We start from the raw sequence: 17,969 nt of genomic DNA on the forward strand, positions 1-17,969 counted from the left end.
TAATTACTGCATAGTATATTATTATTTCTGTAATTGTTCCTGGATTTTATGTTACTTCGTTTATTAATAGGCACTAATTTGTTTCCAAGTCCTCGAATGAATGCATTTCGGTGTGCACTTTAATGTAAATAACCTTGTAGAAAGAAGCCAATTTGTTCCAAAGAGCAGAAGTGAACTTAGTAAGATTTGAGGTATATTTTGAGATGCCAGCGTAGGGTAGAGGTAATGTCCTGGACTCACGAGGAGTATAGATTCAAAGCATAGGTTCAAATCTTGGTCAACACAAAGGTATTTTTTTCACAAAGTGATCGTGAAGTATCGAGGTCTGACTTCTGATACTAAACGAGCAATCCGTAAGAATTTGGAGACAAACACGTGTATCGTGATGAAAAAAGATTTACAAATGTTGGTTGGGAAAGAGTAAATAATAACTGTGGGGGCTACTAGGACAATCCGAAACACTTAATTGGTCTGTAGTATCCACTTTTCATGTCTTTGTTCTTAGAAAAAAACACTATACGTTTTGTTAAATATGTATCGGGTAGAGTAACCGATGGTGTATTGGTTCCGTAATAGACTTCCAAACCGAAAATATTGGTTCGAATTCCCATCAGGTACTATGTTTTTTCTCGTGAAACATTCGCTACCAACGTTATTCGATACGAATAAACAGTGTGTGCAGTCTTCATACAGAGAAATGATAAGTAGTTTTCATATTTATATTCGTCTCTCTCTCTATCCATCTCTCTTGACGTTTCCTTATCATCTCTTGCGTCTTTCTCTTCTCTCTCTCTCTATCACACACACACATACAAATACACATTCTATGTGAAGGAAATACGCAAAATCTCTCCTTTTTTCCTTGTGAGTTACCGAGTTCCAATCGAATCACCGTGTCATTGCGATAACCCGTTTAAGCTCTAGCCTGTTCATTCTATCATTGCGAATTACAACGTTTTATCCGCAATAGTGGAATCGAGAGTGGATATTTAGAACAGACAAATGTTCAGAAATTACTAGAAAATGGCCCGCTTTTGCGTTATATCAAGACAGACTTTGTTTATATTAATTTCACACAAAATTCGTTTCCATCTGATAATTCTGTAATTTGTTTTATCCATGAAATGAGAAATATACAAGATTTGCTACGTCTTTAAGGAACCAACATTCAATTTTCCTTTTAAACATTTGTAACCTTTCATTATAATACAATTTCAACTTCTAATGTAGACTCTTTTGATAGAAAAATAGCAGTAAAATAGGATTCACTCAATTTTTCTTTCTGTTTCTTTTCTATATTTCTTTTATCTTTTTTGTTTACTTTGCATTAATAGTCTGGAATGGAAGATAGTAGGTAACGCTACGTAATAGGTTTAGTATAATGTATTTCAGATCTGTACGTTTAATGAACACTACAGAATTTGCATTCGAACCACACGGAAAGACAGATGTGTGTGTTAAAGTTGGCATGCTCCTAGATGAGTTTCAGAACTTTTCAGTTTCAATGGAAACTGAGTACTTAATTTCATCACCAATTCTGGTATTCATTTCGAAAGTAACTTAATTAATTTTTCAAGCATCCTCTACGTATTTATTTGAATAGTTCTGACAAAAGATAAAAAAACGTTATATCCATATTATTGTTGGATTTCTGGAAACGGAACTTTATAATGTTACGTTCTTTTCTTACTACGTTTAAATCAAATATTTTTATCTTTTCTTTTTCTTTTTCTTTTTCTTTTTCTTTTTCTATCTCCTTTTTCTCTCTGTCTCACTTCCGTACCTCAAACATATCTCAATGAAAATCTGAAATCAATAGATATCTGTTAAAGTTCCTCTCTACATCAACTTATGAATCTCGTTTCTCCTCATTTTTATTTTGTCACTTATTGACAGTAATGTATATTTTGAAATTAGAATTGTGCTCATGATCTTGCTGATTTTAATATGGGAGAGAGGAAAAGAGGAGAGAGAGGGTTCTCTCTACTTTACACGATTGTAAGATAAGAAGGTATATATTGGATGACCTAGCTGCAAGGTGTTAGATGTCGCTTTTTTTTGCGGAATGTACAAGTTGAGTAATTCAGCATGAATATAGTCAATCAGAAGTGTTTTGTAACGAAGAAATAACAACATGAATTGTCAAATCTCTTTCACCAAACTGTCAAGATCTAAGAGTCAGCAAACTTTACACTTTCCGGTACAGATTACCTCGAAATCCCGGTAGCCAGAATTAGCCTGCGATAGGGTCTTATATATTAGAAAATGAAAATCTCACCAAAATGCAGACGTCTTTTAGTATAACAGAAGAAAGGAATTACATTTCTAATTTCTAGTTCTATTAATCTTGTAGTACTGAGTCTGTATCAAAATTACTGACAGAAATAAAGACAATTAATTATGGTTACTTTGTAAAACATTGCCATTTATTATCACAAGAATTTAATCTTTCAGTTTCCTTAGTTGTGAAAAATTATAGAGTATATTGCTATACTATGTAAAGTATGTGTACTGTCGCTGATTTCTGATGACACTTAGAAACAGAGGTAAAAGATAAATTACAGTAATAGTTTTCTATTAAGGGGGAGGTATAACTACTTTTATTTTAACATTTTTTGGCTTAAAATGTTTGTTCGGGTTCACCCCCTTCCCGCTCAACGTTCAATGCAAGAACATATTTAGATTTTGATGATTGATTCCAGCATTTTTCAAGCATCATTTCTCGGATCTAGGCCTGTGCGATATGTCGATATATCGATATCGTCGATATCAATATTGACACATATCAACATTCAATATCGCAAATATATCCACATCGATATGTCCATATTCTAAATTTTCGATATCTATTTTAGGAGGGCAGGCATATGAGGCCCCTAAGACTTACGATGGGTGACGAAACAAAACTTAATTTTTTACAATAATATCTTTGAATGACAATTTCTTTATTACCACAAATAGCAATGTAAATAAATCTACTTGCAAATTTCAATATTATATACTGTAATTTCTCACACGCCAAAACTTTTCTCTTTCCGAAAAAGAAAGAAAGAAAAAATAACCTGTCAAAAACAAGTGCTTCGAACTTTTACTTAGAATTTATAATGAGAAAGTGGTTTTGTTCCTCTCTTTAGGAGATTTTCATCCCATTTGTCCTTTGAGACCGCTCATTGACAGAAACTGCACATGACCGCTATATGCAGACATGGTTTTAGGCAGAATCAGAGATTGGGAAAGGGAAGAAGTTTTCAATAATAATAATAAAGTAAAAATAAAATAATAATAATATAACAATTGGGTTTACAAGTAGGGTCCCGTCTGTTTATCTTGCATGGGAGGTCTGCAAATCTACTACGCTAATGGTGTCTCTTAGTCTTGGTTTTCTCTCTTAACGTTTTCTGTGCTGTTAGGCGTTTGTATGAAACCTTTACATTATATATCCTATTTTCTTATTTCCAAGTTTTTTGAAAAAGGAAAGAAACTACTTTCCTCTGATATGTATTTCTTAGCATTCATCTTGTTTCGACTGTTTAAGTAAGAGCATTTTGTAACCTTTTTGTCATTCATTTCCTTTACAATAATAAAACCGTCATTCTTAACAATTTACTTTATTCTCTTTTTTTGTAGTTTGCCACACTGATTGATACATTTGTAACAGAATTGAGATTTGGTCCGACGTCTTTCGAATTCTCAACCAACACAACGACCGAGCTTTTGGGTTGCTACTATTGCAGGGAAAGGAGAATTGCAGGTGGTAAGGTACTTTTGGAATCATGTATACGTTTCGCTAATGACGTTAGACTGCTATTGTGAAGGTGAAAGTTATTTAACCTTGACTCACTACTCTAGCAGCTATTTGAGAATCGGAATGCAGAGCATGAATGGTTTGAGAGGGAGGGCAGGGGTGATTGGATGCAAGCAACAGAGGAAAGCATGTTGTGCCATGGTGGGGGAAGGAAGATGAACTAAGAAGGCTATGTCTGGGCGCTGAATGTATACGGCAGCGTTTGCGCGCTGTGATACATGATTTTGGACTTAACTCGAAGGGAGGAGGGAGTGGTAGGTTATTGTAAGGACAGGTCTATCTTGGAGATTTTAGCGAGAAAAGTAGTGAGAGCAGGCTTCACTGTTTTTTTCTTAGTAAGACCTTTGTAAGAAAGAGAAATCCAGGGTTGTCAACTGTCCCGATTCTATCGAGACTGTACCGATTTCTGAGTTATTTGTCCTGCGTCCCGACCGGATACTCGTCGGGACGCATATTGCCACGATTTATTGATTTTGAAAGTTAATTAATATTTTACTCGTCCGAAGACTTTGTATGATTATAGCCAAAGAATAAGCCTTGATTTTAGTAACACGCTGCCAGTAATTCCTTAACAATGTTATGCTCTCTAAACTTTTTTAATATTAAACAAATTGCAGTTGCTTCGGTTTGAATTTGTTGAATATATTGCTTATAGCTAGTGATGAGCAGTGGGTGGGAAAATAAAAATTAAGGTGCTATGTTCATTCGGCTTCATCTGATTATTTACATTGTTTTCAACGACTCGCTGTACGTGTAGTCGACATCGGGGGGAGGGGCGGTTCCAACAGTGATTTTCCCGTCCCGATTTTTTCTTTAAAAAAAGTTGGTAACCCTGCAGAAAACTGTGCCTCTGGAAAGCAGTTCATAGAAAATACTACACATGGAGATGTGAGAATTGTGTACTACCTTCTTATGCTGACAGGAAGGCAGAATTCAGGAAATGACAAATAACTAATAGTATTTCATACTACAAGATCGAGAAAATTGAATTCAGGAAATTAACGTGTTACTGCAAAACTGAATCCAGATAAGAGAAACTTTCTTGTTACTTCGAAGGCGACGGTATATAGATTTGTTAGAAAAGAACTGAATGTGTACAGTCATGTCCAAAATGATTGTCGCATATCTATAATTGTCTTGTAGGAATATAATTTGATAATGATTTTGCAGGGTACTTTTAATACTGATGTTATGTGTATAATCAGGAAATGTATATTTGCGGTAAATTTCATAGGAAAAGAATTATAAATACGAAAATCAGAATGAGTAAAACAAAATGTTGCTAAATGGACAAGAAAGTTTTATTTTCGTTTTATTGTTCTTATTTACTGCTCTTTTGACACGAAATTTGTCACATACATGTCTTTGCCGATTGTATAAATACTAACATTATAAGAAGTACCGGGCGAATTCGTTATCAAATTATATTCTTACAACAACATATTTATAGACATGCGACAATTATTTTAGACATGATTGTATCTCTAAAGAAATAGTATCTATTATCAGTCCGTTCGTAAAGGTATTGCTATTGGTAGACTAAGATGGCTTACTATTGGTATCGGACATACGGATAATCTTCGTAATAGCCTTAAGAAGTCTCAGTCAAGTGGATCAGGGTACATCAACTTGCTTTATTCAATAAATGTTTGTTGAAGACGCATTAATCATTGCTATAAATTATAATTATCTAGAACATATTAATTTACTTCTGTAACATACAATATATGATATTTGTGACGCTTGATATTGTGCTACTGCAAAAAGCAGATCGTGAAGGCAAACAGTAACTAAAATAACTGAAATTTCTTTATCTAATCAAAATAATTGCCGTCCGATTCATATTATAAGGATAAGAATATTAATATTTGCATTTCACTAATTACGGTCCCCGACCAAGTACACTGAGAAAGAAAATTGTAGGTGGAGTATTTAAAAAGATAGGTTACATGCGTAATTCCTGTAGTTTTTGGACCTAACGTACAGCAGACATATAACTGAAAACGCAGGTTTTATAATGCTTCCTGTATAAGTGTTCCATCTATACGTACTTTCTGTATGAAACAATGTAGGCGGTCAGGATCTCACATACAAATGGACGTATATAACATATAGCTGACGATGGTAACATAAGTATATGCATGTGATATACGGAAAACTGTTAGATGTCAGACATCCTGCAACGGCATGATGTAACATCCAAGGGCAGTGCCTATGTAGCATATGGATAACGTATGCTCCGTACTGATTTCTATAGCAAGCAAGAATATACCGTATATTTGTACAATATACCGGATTTTTCTCTGTGTAAGTTTGTGGTGGACAACATCGTGCCCGTGGGTTTTCTCAGGGTACTCCCGTTACCTCCCACTTTATTATTCCGCCAATTCTTCCATTATCAGGGGCATAAACGTGGGACGTTAAACCAAAGAATTCATTTCAATTTATTTTAAACTTTAATTAATTATTCAACACACTTCCCCCTTTTTCCTTCTCACTTCTTGTTTATCTCGTGACTACGACGTCTTCTTTTATGACACTCCTCTTAACTCCTTTCTCCAGGGTCCGTCATTTTTGTAATGTCCCTCTTTTCGAGTCGGTTTCTTTGCTTTCGTCCAATTTTTATTGAGATTCTCTGTAGAAAATACTTTCGCCAGTCTTTTCTTGCTATCTTCACTGTTATATTCAGGGTACTTCCGGGAACAAATCTTCTCTTGAAATTATTTCGTTTCTCTATAATCTTTTCTGGAATTGTATCTTTGATATTCTGCAGCTGTATCTTCAATGACGAATTGTCGAATTATGTTTCGAAATAGAGCTCTTTCAACCTAAGCGCATTCTGTCCAACCAAATGTGTTCTAGTATAGATCCTAGATCCCTAAATTCTGACAAAAAAAAAAAAAAAAAAAATAGTATCCGATGCTGCGGTCATTCGTACAGTTAGAATCTGTCCTACTAAAATCGCAATAATCCTCTTGTCTCAGGCAGCTGAAATTTTCTCTGTATATTTTAATTCATAATTTTTAAACTCCTTTGGACAGGTATTGCACACAACTACCAGAATAATAGTTACAGATCCAGTATCGATTTCAAAACGTAGAGTAAGTTGCTTATATGAGAAGAAGCATTGATCACTAATTCTTCTGTTTAAGTTCCATAGACTCTAACCATGAAATGCCCTATGCTATACGAATTTTCCTTGGTTAAGCGGAGCACGGTGGCTCAGTGGCAGAACGTTTCCTTTTGGTGCATGGGGTCCCCCTCCAAGTAAGTTTGTGATGGACAGCATTGTCCACTGGGTTTTCTAGAAGTTCTTCTGTTTCCTCCTACATTTTTATTCCACTGATTTGGCCATCATCATTCACTTGCCCTAGTCATCTGTCTTCCTTAGCCTAAAGAACATAATCGTGGACGTTAAACTGAAATATTTCATTTCATTTCATTTTTTTTTAAAATTTTGTTTTGATTCCTACCTAGATTTTTTCTTACATATATCTTGGAGACATTCATTGGAGAGTTTGCTGTTGGATAAATTCTCTTCATATATTACATCGACAGTTATTGATGAAAAGAATGGCCGATTCTTCACTAGGCGAGGTCATAATTTCCTGAGTGGCCCCACATAGCGTAGTTGCTAACGCTCTTGCCTTTGGTGCGAGCGGTCCCAGGTTCGATTCCCGGTGGGGGCACTCGATCGAAAAGTGTAAAACGCTTTTTCAGAGCAGCCACCCTGAATGAGGTTTTCTTGGGTTTTCCTCATTCACATTTTAATGACTTACGTGACAAATAAAAGCCATAGTTTCAAGTTCACAGGGGTCAGATAAAAATCTATATGTAATTAGGTACGCTCAAAAAAATGCCTGTAAGTACGTTATAGAAATCTGAGCTTTAGTGATAACTATGCTACAACCCATAAGGTGAAAAATTTCTTTGCGTGAGGTGGTACCTAACTTATAGATCCCAGGCCGCTTCCTTCCTTCCCCAATTCTTTCCTCCTTCCCTTTCCCCGGATAGTGTGCTCGCCGAGGGACATCATCCCTCAAAACGTGACGGGCGAAATGGCCTTAGATGCCGAAAGCCCAGAAATCTAAATCCTAAACCCTAAACCTATAATTTCCTGACTCTCAGCTGGGACGTTTTGATTGTACTTAATTCTTCAAAAATATGCTCTAGCAAAGTGCTGGACTGTCCACTATTGTGACATTTGACACCTCACGCAGGAAATTTTTCACCTTATGAGTTGTAACATAGTTATCACTAAGGCTCGGATTTCTGTAACTTACTTTTTCAACTTGGCATTTTTTTGAGTATATCTAATTACATTTAAATTTTTATCTGACCTTGTGAACTCGAAACTATGGCTTTTATTTGTCACGTAAGTGCATATTTGAACCATACTTAAGTCATAATATTTGGGCCCGAAATAATATAACGGCATTTTTTGGTTATATTTTAGGCAAAATTCATTTATTACTCAGAAATATATTGGTTAGTATATTAAACAAAGTTATTTGGAATTTTTTATTAGAAATATTTGACTTTCTTTAATAGAATTTGAAGGAATCAGGAGACGAAAGTGGTTGACTTTGAGTAGCATGACTTTTTTTAATTAATGACCAAGGGCGCCGATTTTCCTGTATCTTTGGGGGGAAGGCATTCATAGAAAAACACATGTAACAATACATACAACAATAAAAATTACATATAAAAATATATATTCATAAAAATACATGGGGGCGTACATGAGCTTTGGGTGCCCGGGTCTCCCAAGATCGGCGCCCTTGGTAATGACTACCTCAGCTTCTGTCTGTTTCTTTCACCTCTCGTGCAAAGATACCTGAAATTCATTTTCTTCGCTACATATTAGTGGGAAAACATTTCCACCCACATCCGGGGAAACTTTAAGTGTACTGGAGGTGAAAGTAATATTATGGAAATATTAGTAATCAACCTTTAGTACAATCAGAGGTATGACTTCGGGAGAATTTATCTCCATGTCACCTTTTGAAATCACCATTGGTACTTATCTTCCACTCTTTTCTTCCCAAGCAAACGTTAAAAAGACACTACTGCTAAAAATCATGCAACTTAGCACAGTTAAAGCATTTGATTTTAGGTGGGAGCAGGAAAATTCGGTGTAAGAAAATTCGGTGTACACAAAATTCGGTGTACGGAAAACTCGGTGTGGGGAATGTTAGGTGTAAAGAAAGATTCGTTGTAGTAGGCCGTAGGATTTATTAAAAACTCAACTTTGAGGATAAATGAGTGTATTAGTTTGAAGTTCAAATTTTGTGTAGAACGTAGGCTACTTTTACTGTCTACTATCATTTTTATTGTTTGCTGTCTACTTTATATTGCTTTATATTGAATTGTGTTCCTGAAATTATTGGAATTCTAGATTTCGAGCGATTTTAACATTTTATGGCCCTTACACGACGAGAAATTTGTCCTCCAATCAGACACTTTAGTCCTCAAAGTCCTCCAATCAGACACTTTAGTCCTCAAAATCCTCCAATCAGACACTTTAGTTTGTTTACCTTAAGGCAAACAAACTAAAGTGTCTGATTGGAGGAGAAGTCAACTATTTGTACAACTATTATCTGATAAAACCATCCTGCTTTATATTGCCCTTTCCACTAAGATTTTTTTGATCAATATATTTTTGCATCTTACATATGTATATACAGAGTGATTCTTTGAAAACTCACGGATTTCATTTGGCTCTAGAATTTCTAACTGAAGTCAGATTTTCATGCGGTTTGCTGCAAATCATCAAGGAGGGATGGGAGATTTATGGGGCTATGTTTACTGGTTTAAATTCATCCGGGGTAGTATAGAGCAGGCCGCAAGAAAAACAGCAAATATTCGCCATTGTACGTTATAGTTCGAATGAGATATTGGATATTTGAAGCGAAATCACATGTTGAATAGAGATTTCTTGGGTGACTTAGAGTCGGTACGGTATCTGACATCTTTCACAACATCCGCCAGCGAGGTCCGATGCTTCTCTGTCTTCCTTAGAAGCGCTCCTGTTTCCTGCAATTTATTCACTAACGACCATATTATGTTCCTGTCTGGGGCAAAACGTGAGACAAAGTTGCGTGCAAATGCCCTTTGCGTAGCAACAATAGACCCCGTTCTCCAAAAACTTTTTAACGATAAAATCACGTTGCTCCAAAGAGTACATTATTGTAACTGTCTTGATCATATTGGTACAGTAGCACAGCATAATTCTCAATACAACGGCCCAGTTTCTTGTTTCTTATTGACCGTCGCGAGATTGCCATCTAACGAAGAAACTCAAATCTCCACACCGCACCTCACCTAATTCCAATTCTATACAGTGGCGATAAAGTTTGCTGTTTTTCTAGAGGCGTGGCCGATATTACCCCAAATGAATTTAAACCAATAAATTTCCCAACGTTCCTTGATCATTTGCCAGAAATCGCATGAAAAGCGGACTTCAGTTAGAAATTCTAGACCCAAATGAAATCCGTGAGTTTTAAAAGAATCACCTTGCATGTGTTCTATGATGTACTATAGGAAAGGTGTTTTTTAGTTGTTCCTATAGCTATTCTCTGAACTTATAATTGTTTTATTTCTGACAAAAAGTGTCAGCTTCATTGTGTGATGAAAAGTAGTTTATAGTAATACCCCGCGAAAGACATGCAAGAGGTAGTGGACTGAAGGCAAAAAAAAAAAAAAAAAATGTTTTTCTTGAAATAGGAAATAACATTTTATTCGTTACATTTTATGGTTTTCGTTTTAACAATATGAAGTGTCGTAAATTATTGTAAAGTGGTAATATTCCATATGTATTACACCGAATCTACCTTACACCTAAATTTCCCCACACCGAGTTTTCTGTACACCGAATTTTCCTACCCCGTTTTTTCTTACACCGAATTTTCCTAAACCGAAATTTCCTACACCGAATTTTCCTAGACCCGATTTTAGGTATCTTGGAACCCAGTGATACCAGGTACAATGACAAAAATCCCTCCAAAGTTTGGCAAATATTCTTCACACTCGAAAAATACCAGTACGTTCAGTGTAAGGGGGAAGTCGTGTTTTATCCTAAGACTCTCCGATGTAAGAGTTTTACGTTATATATTAGTATTTTATTAGAGTATTGATTAAAATATAACTCAAGAAGTAATTTGCCCCATACTCCTACAGCACCAAAGACGCCTTTGTTTCTTAGGTTATATTTTAAGGTGATTATATATATATATATATATATATATATATATATATATATATATATATATATATATATATATATATATATATATATATATATAATATGCCATTTTTAAGGCATTACTGCATGCATTTTTTTCAACGTTTCTAAGTAATCGTAATCCGAACACTAGCTACTTCACGAATTCCATTTACAGATCCAGTCATTTCTGGTACTTCTTATTGAAATGTGTCAGTTTATAGACTCCTCAATCGACATATCTTGGCAAGATACAATAACCTTACGATCCAGAAGATCTGTTTTCTATTCTAATACACCATAACACAGGGGTGACGAGCAAGCAATAATACCGATAACATAGTTGTTTTGTTTTGCAATAACTCTTGAATTCATTATGAAGCTCAGTAGGGCTGACTAAATCCTGATCGTGAAATACCAACACCTATAGGTATTTCACGATTAGTAGTAGATGTAGGTACCTGATCCTTAGTTCTGAGTCTGAGTGCCCAATTCCCATTCTGGAAACGGTTCTGGAATCAGGTACCTGATTCTTACTAGAATCGGAACCGAGTAATCCGGGATACGAAATTATCTGGCCATTCCTAACCCGTGCATTGGCAACACTTGAAGTATCTAGACATTGGTTTCATCTCGCTATGTCATACTGTTTAATTAAGTTTGTTTTACTGTGCACTTAGTATTCAGCATTAATGTAATTTTCTGTACTAATATTTAAGTTAAGCAAGATTTAGTCACTTCATATAAGAAGAAAATCATTCCCTTTCAAAATATTTTAATAAATAAATGAATAATAAAATGTATAAAATTGTTTGCTTATTATGTTAAAAAATAATTATTACTATTAATTTAGTGTGTTTCTCTTTCAGCATTACCTGCGTATGCCATCGTTAGCATAATATTAAGTTCAGTAGTTTTATTTATGTCCATTGCATCGTTCTTCATCTATCGGTGAGTACCTCAATCTTTATCTTTTATAAATAATTAAAATATCAATTTCTCGCCTCAAATATGAATATGTTATAAATGGAATCTAAAACCAATAGAAATAAAATTGCACAATTTATTTGCAGGAGCTTATAAATACATAATGTAAATATTTATCTTTATAACTTAAATATTTCTACTATGAAACTGGTTTGTAATTTTATTTTAATAGTCACAATGGAAATTACCAACCGGTATGCCGCGATATTTTAAGATGACGTAGATTGCAAGAGGGCTCAGTTGTTGTGTGTTCATCTCTGGTACAGGAGGTGCCTATTTTGGTTCGAGGCCATGTGAGTGTGTGTCATAGAAAACATCGTGTCTGTAGGTTTTCTGGTGATTTTACTGTTTCCTCCTACATTACCACTCCACTAATTCTGTTGTAATGATTCACTTTCATTTATCGCCAATCTCATTTACCTTACAGGACATAATCGTTTGACGTTGAACAACAGACTTCATTTTTTAAAATATGCTTTGAGATTTTAAGGATATGAAAAAAAAACTGTTGGAAAAATATAAAATACTATTGATTAAACTTCTAGTAATATTTGCAATGATACCTTATATCTAAAAGTTCTCATACAAAGGCATATTACGAAAAAGGATACAGCTTTAATTTGACAATATCGATTAGCAGTACAAAATAGAGTAAAAACAATAATTTACATGTGCCATGGCACATTAAAGTTTTATTTTTCTGCGGAAAACCATTCAAGTATACTACAATATCTAACAGTTACCATGCCCGACCCTAGGTAATTTGCCGCCCTGTACAATGTTAACTTTTGCCGCCCCTTTTATCCAGAAAGAACAAGTCCTAGAAGCCATGATTTTAAGTATGCTGCCCCATCATGAACAACGAAAGGGAGGGAAACAGCACTCGCACTCAGAAAGGCCTAAACACTAGAAATACAATCTCGTTGTGTCTGTTTTTTTATCTATTATGTTAGTGAAAGATAAGCAAACACACCTGCAGAGGAAAGATCGTAATTCTTTTTATAAAATTCAATATCGAGCTTCAATCTCAATATTTCAGTTTGCAATTCCAGTTCAACTAGCTTTGTTATCTTTATTTCTTGATTTTCGTTCTACATCTGTTAATTTTTTTTAAACTTGTTTCCATCTTCAGTGATAAGGAACTTATTTATGACAAAAACAAGATTAGTTTTTATATCAAAACTATGATAACTAACTAAATGGAGCAGATGTTCGCTACTGTTCGAGAATTGAGCTCTTGTATTTGACAACAATGAAGCAGTTCATGCTGGGATTTGTTTGACCATTTGCTTTAGCACTGTCCATATGACCTTAAACTAATGGTACCAAAACTTGATTTATGAATGGTATTCAAGTAGAAGGACAGCTTAGTAAAGAGCATCTCCACCTAATGCGTTGTTGACTCCCTACTTTGTTGACCGGCGAGTTCCAAAATCGATATGGATATGTAGAGAACCAGTACCGTTTCTTTACATACCCATATCGACTCTGGTTCTCACCGGTCAAGAAAGCAGGGAGTTACTGGAGATGCTCTTCAACTACCATCATCATGAAGTCTGTTTCCAAGAAGAATAATACTATAGTTATGACAGATTTTTCCGCCCCTCGAAATTTGCCTCGCTGTGTAAATGCACGTACGGTAGAGCCGGCTCGGAATGTTACATAACTTGAACTATATTATATAGAATAGGATACTAGGTGATAATTAATTTGTAGTGATTACAATACAGTTTAGTAATCAGGAACTGTGCACAAAGCATGTTGATTGCAGTACATTTATACATAAATCTAGTTATATTAGTTAAACTGTACACTGTAATTACGTGTTTTATTATAACTTCCGCAATGCGACATTGTAAGTTTTTAAATTTTGTTTCCTTGTTCTGAGGCCTAGTTTACTGTTCTCTGATTCGTAGTACGAAAAATTGAAGTGGATATACGTAACTAGTAGCTTTATAGCATGAAGGTTCCGTATTCATACACCACGGCCGGCTATGGTTTCAGAGGTTTCTGAGTGGTTTCCTTCAGTTTCATCAGACAAATGTACGGATGATATATTTTAAGTATAGGTCACCGTTTACTTCTTTACATTCCCATATGCCCATTTCAGTTGTTATTATTCTTGGTTGACAGATTCTAGAGTAACCTGGCATGGCGTATTGTATGTGGAAGTTGGTCAAACACAATAAACGAAATATTTGAATAGTCATTAATAGCTATTCATCCCAAAACTCAAGAATAGCCATAAGGAAGGATTAGGATGGTTAGTGAAACATTGAAATTTTATGGAGGGGAGTAGTGTGACATTTACATTATTTATCAACTAAAACGTGTGTTAAAATATGTGAAAGATAAATGGAAAAAAACAGTTTTAATCTCTGCCATGAAAGGGGAAGGCGGCCGGTGTTAGAAGTCAAAACCATTGAGAAAGTTTAGAAATCAACTTACATGTTGTTTTTGTGAGGACCATATCAAGAGAACTTAAAGAGGAGGTGGTCATGGACCGGGCACATCCGTAAAAATATAAAGTTAATGAAAATGAAATTGACAGATATATGGTTCAAAGAGCATCTTTGACAGGAGTGTTAAACTATTCGTCCGCGTGCCAAATACAGTGGATCCAGATTTCACAAACCCCTAGGTTCCTGAACAAAGCAGCTTACAAACAATTTTGCGGTGCATGAACATATATATATATATAAGTTCAAATTTCATCTTCGTCTAAAAGTATTTAGTTTTTCTCAATGAGAGGTGACTGGCTAGGGTTATGAATATGCCTGTACAAATCCATATGTATATATATACGCATACCCATTCCTTTTCACAAACTGAAGAATATTTTCTTAACCAAATTCACCTTTATTGATACTATGTGAAAGGTATAATGTTTTAAAAAATGTGTAAATAAAAGAGTAAAAATTTTAAAAAAGATCGTCATCTTTATGTGGAATCATTTTGACGTGTGATTAGTCATACTATAGGTCTGACTTCTGCAGAAAACATGTTACTCAAACTCTCTTGCATGGCACTAATCACGCATCAGAACAAGTCTGCATAAGGCTCCATATGTTTTAAAATTAAGGTTACTGTTTAAATATTTTTTATACGAACTACATGGGTCAACATTACTGACGTTATGGTTTAACATTGTTTTCTCTCTCTCTCTCTCTCTCTCTATATATATATATATATATATATATATATATATATATATATAATGTGTGTGTGTGTGTTGAGTTGAGTGGATTTTAACGTTCCTTTCAGCAGCGAGACTATATGAGACGAGACCTACTGATTAACGTGGAATCCGAACCACATGAACTACCGCCGGGAATCGAACCCGGGTCTCCCATGAGAAAGGCGCGTACTCTAACGGTTTAGCAATGAAGGGCCTCTATTGTTGTGTTAGAGATTAAGGTTTAACTTTTTTTTAGAAGATATAATTTTCTGGGTTTTGTTGTCGTTTCTTTGTACAAAAGTTACTATAGATATCGGTATTTATTCAAAAGTTTAAAAACAAAGGTACAGTTGTGATAATTCAGTTATATAATCATACTTACATATTTGTACACAAAGTCATTCGTTAAATTATATTTAAATCTCCGATGCTAGATTTTATCTTCGCAAAGCTCCTTCGTGGCTAAGCGGTTAGCGTACGCGCTTTTGGGCTGGGTGTTCATGTGATTCGGATTCCACGTTAATAAGTAGGTCCACGTCTCATATAGCCTCGCTGCTGAACGGAACGTTAAACTCAAAATCAACCCAACTCGTTTTTATGTTGGCTGAGTCTAACTATTATTACATCTATTTTCGAGTTTTTATCATAACACTCCGCCACACAAAAATCAGAAAAATTAAAATTATTTGGTCTAGGAATTAATTCGTGCGGGTGGACAAGAGATGGCGCAACGAACGGAGCGTCCCACAGTTCCGTGTATCCACACATGTGTTGCAAACCCCTGTCATCGCGTATCGTTCGTAGTGTAGGGCAGTGGATTAAAGCGTCAACAACACCAGTTTGTAGTTAAGTGAACATGGCGCAATTTGTGCCTGATAAAGTGTTTTTGCGGGGTGTCCTGCTGCATTACTTTAACATGCAGAAAAGTGCGACTGAAAGTCATCGTATTTTGGTGGAAGTGTATGGTGACCATGCTCTAGCTGAGCGAACGTGTCAGAAGTGGTTTGCACGGTTTAGAAGTGGTGATTTCGGCTTGGCAGACCAAGAGCGAGCTGGACAGCCAAAAAAATTTCAAGACGAAGAATTGACAGCATTGCTCGAGCAGGATTCGTGTCAAACGCAGAAACACCTTCCAGCAGCATTAGGCGTTGATCAAACAACAGTCTCCAAACGCTTGAAAGCCATGGGAATGATTCAAAAGATGTCACATTGGGTTCCACATGAATTGAAAGACAGAGACGTTGAAAGACGAAAAACCATTTGCGAATTGCTGCTTCAACGACAGAGCAGAAAGGGGTTTCTGCATCGAATTATTACGGGTGATGAGAAGTGGATCCATTACGAGAACCCTAAACGAAAAAAGGCCTGGGTGAAACCAGGTGAACCAGGTCCATCACAACCAAAACGAGATATTCACTGTGCAAAGGTTATGCTGTGCATATGGTGGGATATGAAAGGTGTGGTGTACTATGAGCTGCTGCAACCGGGTGAAACTATGAATGGAGAACGTTATCGACGACAATTAATGCGTTTGAAGCAAGCTCTGGCCAGAACACGACCAGAATGGGAGAACAGACATGATAAACTTATTGTTCAACATGATAACGCTCGCCCACATGTCGCGAAACCGGTCAAAACCTATTTAGAAAATGTGGGATGGGAAGTTTTACCCCACCCGCCGTATTCACCAGACGTTGCTCCTTCGGACTACTACTTGTTCGATTGCATGAACAACGATTTTATTGGACAGCGGTTTACTTCTTCAGAAGATATCGAAACATGGGTCTCTGACTGGATCGCTTCCAAGGATGAGGACTTCTTTCGCCACGGAATCCGTACATTGCCTGACAGATGGGCGAAAGTGGTGGCTAGCGATGGACAATATTTTTCTTAAGGTATTTATGTATTTTGTGTTTGTACTACAGCTTCAATGTGTGCGTACCAACCGCACGAATTAATTCCTAGACCAAATACATAAATAAGTTTTTAATGTAATGTCTATTGATCAACGAACTTAAAAAGTTTGTTACTGAATTCTCTATGTCTGTGTGTGTTTTTCAGTGTTAAGCCCTTCATCCGATAGAGCATCAAAAATACCTAAACAAGTGTGATTTATTTTTTTATTTTATTTTATTTTATTTATTTATTTATTTTTTGCGTTACACAACGTTCTCAAGATATTTGCCAGAAAATTTCCGATTTCGGGAGATTTAAGGAACCATATCTCGGAAACCATAAGTCATAGGGAGATTATATTGGTGTTCATCAATGCCTAAGAGGATGGTGAACATTTTGGTAGCAAATAGTAACCGGTGGCCACTGGCCAACTGGCAATCGTTCCCCCAGATATTGGCCAAAAAAGTTCGGATTTCGGGAAATATAAGGAGCCATATCTCGGGAGCCGTAAATCATAGAGAGATTATATTTTGCGAATTTTTCAATTTTGAGCCCTCTACTTTGAGCACATGTCTTCGTAAAAGAATATATATCGTAGAACGTTTTAACAGAACTCTCAACCAAAATATGTGGGAAAACTTTAATACTCAAAGAAAGTATATTACAAGATATATATTATAGATATATTACAATAATTGTTTAATGAGTATAATAATAAACATAGAACAATTGGTATAAAGCCTGTAGAAAATAAGAAAAAAAAACATTCTTTTCGTTCAGTTCGTTGTAGCAATTCTCTTGGAGCATTCTCATCTGGTTTTCATTTTGTCTTAACGAGTCTTTTAGGGTATAAAATTAAAATTATAATTACATAATATTTT

The 17,969-nt window shown here is 35.5% G+C and overlaps 1 protein-coding gene across 3 annotated transcripts in view; it reads left to right on the plus strand.

Moving 5' to 3' along the window:
• LOC145668129 (atrial natriuretic peptide receptor 1) overlaps nt 1-17,969 on the plus strand; it is a 2,711,550-nt gene that overhangs the window by 1,467,879 nt on the left and 1,225,702 nt on the right. For all 3 annotated transcript variants that reach the window (XM_081735691.1, XM_081735693.1, XM_081735692.1), the window contains one exon: nt 11,897-11,978. In XM_081735691.1, coding sequence (XP_081591817.1) covers nt 11,897-11,978 — 82 coding nt within the window. The remainder of the gene's footprint in view (nt 1-11,896; nt 11,979-17,969) is intronic.

This window comes from Thermobia domestica, chromosome 13 (genome assembly GCF_964235325.1).
Source record: "Thermobia domestica chromosome 13, izTheDome1.hap1.1, whole genome shotgun sequence".
Lineage (NCBI taxonomy): Eukaryota > Metazoa > Arthropoda > Insecta > Zygentoma > Lepismatidae > Thermobia > Thermobia domestica.